At 44.5% G+C, this 12,377-nt stretch overlaps 1 protein-coding gene across 1 annotated transcript in view; it reads right to left on the bottom strand.

Annotated features, from left to right (window-relative positions):
- Positions 1-12,215, bottom strand: part of slc43a1b (solute carrier family 43 member 1b) — a 35,228-nt gene extending 23,013 nt beyond the window's left edge. Inside the window, exons 1-2 of the mRNA XM_014208952.2 lie at positions 12,034-12,215; positions 883-1,043 (exon numbers count right to left, since the gene is read on the bottom strand). Coding sequence (XP_014064427.1) covers positions 883-1,036 — 154 coding nt within the window. The 5' untranslated portion in view covers positions 1,037-1,043; positions 12,034-12,215. The remainder of the gene's footprint in view (positions 1-882; positions 1,044-12,033) is intronic.
- Positions 12,216-12,377: the final 162 nt, after the last annotated feature.

Consider the following 12,377-nt stretch of genomic DNA (forward strand, 5'->3'; position numbering starts at 1 on the left):
ACAGTATCCCTTAGTATGGAATTGACCTCAACCCTGAAGTATACGGTATCCCTTAGTATGGAATTGACCTCAACCCTGAAGTATACGGTATCCCTTAGTATGGAATTGACCTCAACCCTGAAGTATACAGTATCCCTTAGTATGGAATTTACCTCAACCCTGAAGTATACAGTATCACTTAGTATGGAATTGACCTCAACCCTGAAGTATACGGTATCCCTTAGTATGGAATTGACCTCAACCCTGAAGTATACAGTATCCCTTAGTATGGAATTGACCTCAACCCTGAAGTATACGGTATCCCTTAGTATGGAATTGACCTCAACCCTGAAGTATACGGTATCCCTTAGTATGGAATTGACCTCAACCCTGAAGTATACGGTATCCCTTAGTATGGAATTGACCTCAACCCTGAAGTATACAGTATCCCTTAGTATGGAATTGACCTCAATCCTGAAGTATACAGTATCCCTTAGTATGGAATTGACCTCAACCCTGAAGTATACAGTATCCCTTAGTATGGAATTGACCTCAACCCTGAAGTATACAGTATCCCTTAGTATGGAATTGACCTCAACCCTGAAGTATACAGTATCCCTTAGTATGGAATTGGCCTCAACCCTGAAGTATACGGTATCCCTTAGTATGGAATTGACCTCAACCCTGAAGTATACAGTATCCCTTAGTATGGAATTGACCTCAACCCTGAAGTATACAGTATCCCTTAGTATGGAATTGACCTCAACCCTGAAGTATACAGTATCCCTTAGTATGGAATTGACCCCAACCCTGAAGTATACAGTATCCCTTAGTATGGAATTGGCCTCAACCCTGAAGTATACGGTATCCCTGTGTGAGTGTTACCCATGGATGGGGACGTACTTATGCAGAGGTGTGAGTAGAAGCCCTCGTTCTTGAGCATGATGAGTAGCGATCCCCAGCCCAGCAGCACAGCAGAGAACAGCAGGTTCTCTATGACCGCAGTCACCGCCATCCACCACCGCCTACGATAGGCCTGGGCCAGAGAAGGAGCCATCGCTGCTCTGGGGGGAGAGAAAGAGAGCGAGAGAGAGAGCGAGAGAGAGCGAGCGAGAAGGTGGTAGAAAGAAAAAGACAAGAGGAAGGGGAGAGAGAGTTTAACATTTAACAATCGTTTCTTAAAGAATGAAGAACTGCACACACTCTCCGTACAGAACTTCAATGTGGCATCAACAACGTCAAAGGTCGACAAAAACTAAAAATACATATCAAAGCAAGAAAGGATTTTTTTTTTTTTTTTAAGTATGCAGCTGCTTTCCTCCTCACTTTCATCTGAGCTCAGAGAGCAACAAAAAGACAGGGACGGCAATATAAATTCTCTGTGGGATACTACTACTGAGAGTGAGGTTAACCACATGACTGACTCATCATCACCACCATCACGGCGACAACATTATTCTGGTTTCTGGAAGGAAGCTGTGCTGAGTGGTTTCTCTGCCCATTCTGCTATAATCCCTGAATGTGTTGACATTGACTTTGTATAAAACATATAGCACCCTTAACATAACAGACTGGTACGATGAAGACTTCAATAGACAGATGTAACGGCTCCAAGAGAAATCGAATTATTTCATGAGTTGGATAATTCATTGTGGAAATACTCTGAATGTAGACTACTCTAAGTTAGCAAAAAACCCATACATATGTCTGTAATATGGTGCTGAGCGATGAGCCGAAATGTTGGTTATTTATCATTTTTTGTTGGTTTCAATTATTTGAATTCCATTTAGTTATTTTATTTTTTGTGAGCTCAATGCGCACATTGCCAATTCCTCGAAAGATAAATCAGATCAAGCCCGAACTGTGCGATGTAGTAGGGAGTTTTAGTTTACAACAGGCGAATATTCGACAAAGTTTAGCGCAGAAAACCTGGTAATTAACTACAATGACCATAATCCATTGTGCGCCTACTTGTCCGGTCTGTGTGTTTCTGTTATGCCTGCTAAGTTAATATGTGTGATCGAGAGCAGTTCCTTTGTGAGGAACTCCACCTGAAAATACATGATCTAAGTGATTGATAGTTGGTATTCAGCAGTCATAGAAGTATGCCTTATTTACTTTGAAGAGCTACAAAATAAGTGATTTTCTTTGACAGCATAGGCAGCAGCTAGAGATAAGATGACTTGGAATGAAATAATAAAGTAAACAAATAATGTTTTTAGTATATACACAACAACTGAAATATTTTATTCAAGTAATGTAAATAAATGATGGTTAATAAGTGATAAGCCGTAATGGGCAGTCACTACCATCATGGGACTTTTAGTAATTGTTTTATTCTGTGTTACAGCATTCAACCCGCATAATCATAGTGCATTTAATGTTATTTTTTTTTTAAATCGAAATCGAAAACCGTGATTATTTTTTGAATAATAGAACTGAAACCAAACTGACTTCAAAAAGCACTAATCGCTCAGCACTACTGCAAAGACAGAAGGGTAGATTTGAGTGTACTCATTTCCACTGAAACTAGAGGTTTCGCCGAGTAAGCAGCTGATTTGTGCTTGGGAAGTGAACAGGATGGGGCTGTGTTGACTAATCAAAAATGTTCCTTATTTGATAATCCTGACACAATGTGGGATGATTCAGTTCTCAGTAAGTGGGGGTCTGATGTTTTTTGGTCAAAAAAAATTCTGTGGAAAGCAACCAAGAGAGCAAATGTTGAAGTTTTGGAGATTTCAAATAGATTAGAAAAAAAGGGTAAAGCTTCCACTGAAATGTTACTTCCAAGCTGTGTGGCTCAGCACAGCTTTCAAAAACTCAGTGTGTTTGAGACAAACACTTTAAGCCCACATCTTGATATTAGATAGGGTAAACCAAAATGTAATCAGCTGTTTTTAAGAATGTAACTGTAATCAGAATACTTGTGTTTATTTATTTTTGGGTTGATTAGTTACTGCATTTTTGTAATCTGATTACGTAATCCCGGTTACATGTAATCCATTAGTACCTAATTCTGACCATACAGTACATGACCAATAACTGCTTAAAAAAAAGGGACAGTTTCCCTGTTAGTGTAAGTGGAAAGAACTAACTGCCCCGAGGAGGGAGAGGAATAAGGGATTGGTGTAGAGGAGAATAAAAGAGAGATAAAGATGAGAAAAGACCTGAGTGGTGAGTAGAGTATCAACACCGACGAGACAGCCTATAGGGAGGAGGTCAGAGACCTGGCCGGGTGGTGCCAGAATAACAACCTATCCCTCAACGTAACCAAGACTAAGGAGATGATTGTGGACTACAGGAAAAGGAGCACCGAGCACGCCCCCATTCTCATCGACGGGGCTGTAGTGGAGCAGGTTGAGAGCTTCAAGTTCCTTGGTGTCCACCTCAACAACAAACTAGAATGGTCCAAACACACCAAGACAGTCGTGAGGAGGGCACAACAAAGCCTATTCACCCTCAGGAAACTAAAAAGATTTGGCATGGGTCCTGAGATCCTCAAAAGGTTCTACAGCTGCAACGTCGAGAGCATCCTGACCGGTTGCATCATTGCCTGGTAACGCAATTGCTCGGCCTCCGACCGCAAAGCACTTCAGAGGGTAGTGCGTACGGCGCAGCACATCACTGGGGCTAAGCTGCCTGCCATCGAGGACCTCTACACCAGGCGGTGTCAGAGGAAGGCCCTAAAAATTGTCAAAGACCCCAGCCACCCCAGTCACAGACTGTTCTCTCTACTACCGCATGGCAAGCGGTACCGGAGTGCCAAGTCTAGGACAAAAAGGCTTCTCAACAGTTTTACCCCCAAGCCATAAGACTCCTGAACAGGTAATCAAATGGCTACCCGGACTATTTGCATTGTGTGCCCCCCCCCCCCATAACCCCTCTTTTACGCTGCTGCTACTCTCTGTTTATCTTATATGCATAGTCACTTTAACTATAAATTAATGTACATACTACCTCAATTGGCCCGACCAACCAGTGCTCCCACACATTGGCTAACCGGGCTATCTGCATTGTGTCACACCACCCTCCAACCCCTCTTTTTACGCTACTGCTACTCTCTGTTCATCATATACGCATAGTCACTTTAACCATACCTACATGTACATACTACCTCAATAAGCCTGACTAAACGGTGTCTGTATATAGCCTTGCTACTCTTATTTTCACGTCTTTTTACTGTTTTATTTCTTTACTTACCTACACGCGCACGCACGCACACACACACACACACACACACACACACACACACACACACACACACACACACACACACACACACACACACACACAAACCTTTTTTTGCACTATTGGTTAGAGCCTGTAAGTAAGCATTTCACTGTAAGGTCTACTACACCTGTTGTATTCGGCGCACGTGACAAATAAACTTTGATTTGATTTGAGTAGTGACCCCTGAATTGACTGTCATGGTTCCACCTGTCACCCAGATCAAGAATGTTGTAACCCACCAAGGAGCCTCTGGGCACTTACCAACTCCCTCCAACCACAGTCCAACCTCAACCCAGGAGGAGCCAATGCCCAAGTCTCATCGCCCAGTGCTACAGGCGTCGCCGTAGTTCCTCCAGGGAACCTGCACCTGGAACCCAAGATCCCAGCCCCCGAGCGGTATGTCGGCCACCCGGGAGGATGAAAGGGGTTCCTCACTCATTGTTCCCTGGTGTTCGAGCTACAGTCCTCCTCGTTCCACACCGATCGGTGTGGGAACAGCAGCCACCATCCTGCAACTCCATATTAGCCTTCACTGCCGAGCTGTGACGAGTTTTCGACTACCCAGTTGGCGGACGAGAAGCGGCCAGCTGACTGTTCAACATCCGCCAAGGGGTCAGACCATTGGCTGACTTCGCCATTGAGTTCCGCACCCTCGCCGCCGAGAGTGGGTGGAATATGGAGGCCTTGGTCACCGCTTTCCACCAGGGTTTGTCTAACTCCATCAAGGATGAACTGGCTTCTTGGGACCTGGGAGAGGACCTCGAGTCCCTGATAACGCTGGAAATCAGGATCGACAACTGCCTCTGAGAATGTGTGAGACAGCACCTTTATGACACCACCCCAGTATTCCAGTTTCCTGAGCATCCCAAGTCTCCCCGAACCCAGCACTGAGGAGCCCATGGACCTGGGACGCACACGTCTGAGCCCACAGGAGCGTGACAGGCGCATTCCTCGAAGGCTACTGCCTCTACTGCGGAGGTCTCAGTCATCTCCGAGCTACATGCCCAGAGCTGACGGGAAACGCCAGGGCTCGCCAGGACAAAGGGAGACCCTGACAAGCTGTGCAGATACCTCCCAGCTACCCAGTCACCGTCTGTCACTACCCGAAACCCTCCAATGGGACAACCGTCAGCACCAGATTCAAGCCTTCGTGGACTCCGGGGCCACAGCGGATTCCATTGGTCAAGACTTTTACAAATTACAAATCCCCTGCGTGAAATGTCACATCCCTCTGCAGATTCAAGCCCTTGATGGATGCCCCATTGTCTCTGGCTTGGTGGAATATCAGACCAAGCCCATTCTACTGCAGGTTGGGGTGAATCACTCAGAGACTCTTAGTTTCCTTTTGATCACTGCTCCCGAGAACCCCCTCATCCTAGGGTACCCCTGTCTAGCTCTACATAACCTACTATTCTCCTGGTCATGGACAATTACATCCGGGAGTCGCTGGAGGCAGGTTTCATTCGCCCTTCTACATCCAGCTGGTGCAGACTTCTTCTTCTTCGTGGGTAAGAAGGATGGAGGCCTGCGTCCTTGCATCGATTACAGCGGGCTGAACCGGATTACGATCAAGAATCGCTACCCCCTACCTCTGATGTACGCCGCCTTGGAGTTGGCAAAAAGGGCCCAATTCTTCACCAAACTGGACCTCTGCAACGCTTACAATTTGGTGAATATCAGGGAGAGAGAGATGAGTGGAAAACTGCCTTTAATACCCCTAGTGGTCACTATGAGTATTTAGTCATGCCCTTCGGATTATTGAATTTACTGGCAGTCTTCCAAGCATTGGTCAATGCCACTCTTAGGGATATATTGAATAGGTTCGTCTTTGTTGACCTCGATGACATCCTGATCTTCTCCAAAACCCTTCCAGAACACATACTCCAACCTCACCACGTCACATTGACCTTATTGCGTTGTGTCTGACCTCACACTGTGGACCTATCAGGTATCAGAGAGCATGGACTGACACAAACACACACTCTGTTATTTGCATGTGCCTATGGGCACACACATACGCACACAGCCTGACCTAGTTAGGGAGAGTTTAGCCTTGTGCAATGTGCCTTGTAAAAATTGAAATTCTAGTGAGAAGATTTTCCTCCTGAGTATAACTCACAAATTTGTACATGTTTACCTGTGGCCAAAAGGCATGACGTCTGTATGTTAGATGTATGTGTGTGTGTGTATACATATAAGCACAGATAGAACAATGAGACAGATATTTCACAGGATGTATACATTTGAAGCATCCGCTTGGCGTTTCCACTCACGACCAAATATGGTTGTGAGAGGAAGCCCAGTGGCCGGCAGTGGGAGAAGATGGAACGAGATGGATTTTGGTCGACGTTCTGCTAATTTTCTCATCAATGAAAGATTTGATCTCAATTCAGTTTTCTGTTCCCAAAACTAGAATCTGTTATGAACAGAGTGGACTAAGTTTTGTAGAAAAAAATATAAAATTATGTTGTTTAGAAGGAGAGCAAAGACGAATTGAGTTATTGCACACACACACACACTTCAGAGTAGGCGGTCCCTAACATAAATATGCAAATGCATGTTATAGCATGCCAATAGGATCTCGCTAGCTCGTGCTTGGCTCTGCCCACCACCTTGCTTGTTCTGCCCACTATGACTCATTTGTTCCCATTTGAAATTATAGGCTGTGGTCTTTCTTGGTTTAGTTATAAAAATATTTGATATAAGTGTGAATAAATGCCAGTCTATCTGTGACCCTCAGTCAAAGCAGGTTTGACTGAGGGTCTATTACCTATCTTGAGCACAGGCCTGCAGCCGGACTGGGACTCCTGCCAGCTGGGGCCAAAAATAGCTGCAGTGGTCACAGACCCAGTTACACTTAACTACACTTGTACACTACATGGGAACACATCTATGTTGCACAGAATATCTGGTTATTACAATGGCTGGAGAAGTGTTTAAAGAGAAACTTCATCCTTTTTCAACATGAAATTGGTCATCTCTAGCACCACCCTAACATCAAATCAAACTTTATTTGTCACATGCGCCGAATACAACAAGTGTAGACCTTACCGTGAAATGCTTACTTACAAGCCCTTAACCAACAATGCAGTTCAAGAAAGAGTTAAGAAAATATTTACCAAATAAACTAAAGTAAAAACCAATAAAAAGTAACACAATAAAATAACAATAACGAGGCTATATACAGGGGGTACCGGTACCGAGTATATGTGCGGGGGTACAGGTTAGTTGAGTAGCAGCAGTGTACAAAACAAATGGGGGGGGGATGTAAACGTAAATAGTCTGGTGGAAATTTGATTAATTGTTCAGGAGTCTTATGGCTTGGGGGTAGAAGCTGTTAAGGAGCCTTTTGGTACTAGACTTGGCGCTCCAGTACCACTTGCCGTGTGGGTAGCAGAGAAAAAGTCTATGACTTGGGTGACTGGAGTATCTGAACATTTTGTGGGCTTTCCTCTGACACTGTCTAGTATATAAACTCAGTAAAAAAAGAAACATCCCTTTTTCAGGACCCTGTCTTTTCAAAGATAATTCGTAAATATCCAAATATCTTCATTGTAAAGGGTTTAAACACTGTTTCCCATGCTTGTTCAATGAACCATAAACAATTAATGAACATGCACCTGTGGAACGGTCGTTAAGACACTAACAGCTTACGGTAGGCAATTAAGGTCACAGTTATGAAAACTTAGGACAGTAAAGAGGACTTTCTACTGACTCTGAAAAACATCAAAAGAAAGATGCCCAGGGTCCCTGCTCATCTGCATGAACGTGCCTTAGGCATGCTGCAAGGAGGCATGAGGTCTGCAGATGTGGCCAGGGCAATAAATTGCAATGTCCGTACTGTGAGACGCCTAAGACAGCGCTACAAGGAGACAGCTGATCGTCCTCGCCTTGGCAGACCACGTGTAACAACACCTGCACAGGCTCGGTACATCCGAACATCACACCTGCGGGACAGGTACAGGATGGCAACAACAACTGCCCGAGTTACACCAGGAACGCACAATCCCTCCATCAGTGCTCAGACTGTCCGCAATAGGCTGAGAGAGGCTTGACTGAGGGCTTGTAGGCCTGTTGAAAGGCAAGTCCTCACCAGACATCACCGGCAACAACGTCGCCTATGGGCACAAACTCACTGTCGCTGGACCAGACAGGACTGGCAAAAAGTGCTCTTCACTGACAAGTCGCGGTTTTGTCTCACCAGGGGTGAAGGTCGGATTCGCGTTTATCATTGAAGGAATGAGCGTTACACCAAGGCCTGTACTCTGGAGCGGGATCGATTTGGAGGTGGAGGGTCCGTCATGGTCTGGGGCGGTATGTCACAGCATCATCAGACTGAGCTTGTTGTCATTGCAGGCAATCTCAACGCTGTGCGTTACAGGGAAGACATCCTCCTCCCTCATGTGGTACCCTTCCTGCAGGCTCATCCTGACATGACCTTCCAGCATGACAATGCCACCAGCCATACTGCTCGTTCTGTGTGTGATTTCCTGCAAGACAGGAATGTCAGTGTTCTGCCATGGCCAGCGAAGAGCCCGAATCTCAATCCCATTGAGCACGTCTGGGACCTGTTGGATCGGAGGGTGAGGACTAGGGCCATTCCCCCAGAAATGTGAGGGAACTTGCAAGTGCCTTGGTGAAAGAGTGGGGTAAAATCTCTCAGGAAGAACTGGCAAATCTGGTGCAGTCCATGAGGAGGAGATGCACTGCAGTACTTAATGCAGCTGGTGGCCACACCAGGTACTGACTGTTACTTTTGATTTTAACCCCCCCCTTAGTTCAGGGACACATTATTCCATTTCTGTTAGTCACATGTCTGTGGAACTTGTTCAGTTTATGTCTCAGTTGTTGAATCTTGTTATGTCCATACAAATATTTACACATGTTATGTTTGCTGAAAATAAACCCAGTTGACAGTGAGAGGACGTTTCTTTTTTTGCTGAGTTTAGGTCCTGGATGGCAGGACTCTTGGCCCCAATGATGTACTGGGCCGTACACACTACCCTCTGTAGCTCCTTACGGTCAGATGCCGAGCAGTTGCCATACCAGGCGGTGATGCAACCGGTCAAGATGCTCTCAATGGTGCAGCTGTAGAACTTTTTGAGGATCTGGGGATGGGACTCCCAATCACCGGCCCTGATTGGGAGTCCCATAGGGCGGCACACAATTGGCCCAGCGTCGTCCGGGTTTGGCCGGTGTAGGCCGTCATTGTAAATAAGATTTTTTTCTTAACTGACTTGCCTAGTTAAATAAAGGTTAAATTACATGTTTTTTTCTGTTTGGGTTCAGTATGAGCACATTCCAGATACAATATACTTATGTCATATAGACGTGGTCGTAAGTAATCTTTGCCTGCTCATAGTTGGCTAAAATCACATGATTCACACCCGATGATGTCATCAGTGTCTCCGGATCATGCCATCGGAAAAAACATATTTTCTTTTATCTTTGTAACTTCATTGTCTCCTGGCGCCGGATCTGAGGAGACCCCCTCTGAAGAATCCCCCTCCCCTGTCCATTTTGTTGATCTCTCTCCCCTTACTATTTCGGTCTTCATCTCTTTCGTCTGTCTGTCTCTCTGATTCTTTTCACCCCGATGCCCCCCAGCAGAACAGATAAAGTTGTATCTCAACCTTGCCAGGGACAGATAGAGGATGGCCCCAAATGGCACGCTACTCCCTTTATAGTTCACTATGTAGGGAATAGGGTGCCCGTTTGGGATGCATCCAGAGAGACTGCACCCGCCACACGAGTCCTGTCCACAATGACTGACTGACTGTCTGTCTGGCTGGTCGTGTTATGATTGCTATAACGACGATCACCAACGGGATGTCACGTCACTTCCAACCATCACTCAGATGGAGACGGCGGTTTAGAGCATCGGGCCAGTAACCGAAAGGTTGCTGGTTTGAATCCCAGAGCCAACTAGGTGAAAAATCTGTTGCTGTGTCCCTGAGCAAGGAACTTAACCCTAGTTGCTCTGGATAAGAGTGTCTGCTAAATGACTAAACAAAAAACAGGGAGATGTTGCTTGATGTGGACTAAAATGGGTGCTGGTACTGTTTATAGAGGAGCCTGTACATATTACTGGTGTGTACTGGCCCAATTCAGGCACTGGTCATAAGTCATTTTTTGTTTAGTGTGCCAGTGGAACCAAAGGGGAAAAAGGGGAAATGGTCTGTCAATGAATTATCTTTCCCTTCAGCAGGAAGATGGTACCAACAGACATAGCAGCTCTGCTTCTAGCTCCTAAGCAACTTTGGAGTATTTTTGTGTGTTTTTTTGTTCTTCACCCAGTACCCTGCCATGAACTTAAGTCACTGTCACTAGCCGGCTACCACCCGATTACTCAACCCTGCATCTTAGAGACTGCTGACCTTTGTACATAGACATGGAACACTGGTATCTTTAATAATGGAACACTGGTCACCTTAATAATGCTTACATACTGTTTTACTCATTTCATATGTATATACTGTATTCGAGTCAAGTCCATCCCATTCAACCATTGCTGTATAAATACTATTCTATCCTACGTATTCTACATATATACTAAATATTCTCTCCACATACTGTCCATAATGTCTATTCATTCCATCATATATTTATATTTATACTCCGGACTCCGACATTGCTTGTCCTAATATTTATATATTTCTTAATTCCATTCTTTTACTTTTAGGTTGTATGTCTTGTGTGTATTGTTGTGAATTGTTAGATATTACTGCACTGTTGGAGCTAGGAACACAAGCATTTCACTACACCCGCAATAACATCTGCTAAACATGTGTATGTGACCAATAACATTTTATTTGATTTAAAAAAGCAGCATTCTCAGAAATTCAGCAACTTTTGGAGGACAGTGGAAGTTGATAAAGATCTTCTTTATTGGTAAACTAATAATAAAGAAGCCCTTTTATCAACTTCCACTGTCCTCCAAGAGTTGCTGAATTTCCAATTCCTGCTGTAGACACCAGTTAAGGCAAAGTAAATACACCATATGTTAACACTGGCACCACCATTCACTGGCCATGTGATGAACAGATCAGTCTACTGACACCAACTAACTGTGAAGTGTGTCCAGTGAGAAAGAGATGACATGTCATAGAATGTTTGCATCACAACCAAGTCTGTGGCCCTGGTTGATTGGTGCTGTTGGCATGGTCATAGGTTGGTTTACTACTAGTAGTAATATGGAGTTAAAATGGATGGTCACAGATCTCTTCCTAAAACCAGGGGTGGTAAAACCGCCCCACCTCTCTCTCTGTCACTCACTCTCAGCTGTTTCCCCTAGTGCGGCCAGTCACTTGACCTCTCCTCTTGGTCCCCTGTGTGCGCACTAACAGCTGCGTCCAGGTGACACCGGTGGTGACACCTTTTACGTGCACAGCGCATGGACTGGCCAGTGCCGCGTTCAAATCTGGACCCATTTCCAAATATACAAAGTTGACTATAAACAATCTACTGGTCACCCTCCATTATACTACTCTTATGGCCAAACGACACCTGAAACGTGTCAAGACCAAATTTGTGATGTGTATATAATTAGCGCCAAACATAATAGTGTCAACATATTAACTTTAGCATTGTGCAAACTGATATAAAATCATCCTTGTCACTCTGTCTACACAAAAGGCATGTACATTAATAGGATAACAAATGAAAAACTATGTAATATAAGAATGAAATAGAATGAGGGGAAAAAACGAATATTCAAGAGAAGTCTTGTGCCATGTGCGTAAAGTCAAATTCCTCTTACCACAGACACAAAAGATTAACATTTCTGAACATGCAAAACCAAAAAATATGATGGAAATGACTTACTTCAGACGCTAATCCCTGAAAGAATTGATATCTATGGTAAATGGTTTATTTCCCTTCTTTAGTGAAAAAAAGCGGGACTTAAAGTGTTCATGTGTTGCTAACACGTTACACAGTCAGTTACTGTTGGTCTTGTGAAACTTCACTTTCCATTCGGTTAGTTCCTCGTCACAACTTCATTACATCTGCATGGTTTTAAACCCCTCCTCTCTCCTTCCTACGGTCTAGATAAACCCCCCACCCCACACACACACACACACACACACGCCGCAACGAATTTCCATTTACGCATGTACGCCCAGTTGTCAGTGGTACTTCACAGCTGTCAAATCTTCAAACCCTGCTCT

The sequence above is a fragment of the Salmo salar genome, chromosome ssa08 (genome assembly GCF_905237065.1).
Source record: "Salmo salar chromosome ssa08, Ssal_v3.1, whole genome shotgun sequence".
Classification (NCBI taxonomy): Eukaryota; Metazoa; Chordata; class Actinopteri; order Salmoniformes; family Salmonidae; genus Salmo; species Salmo salar.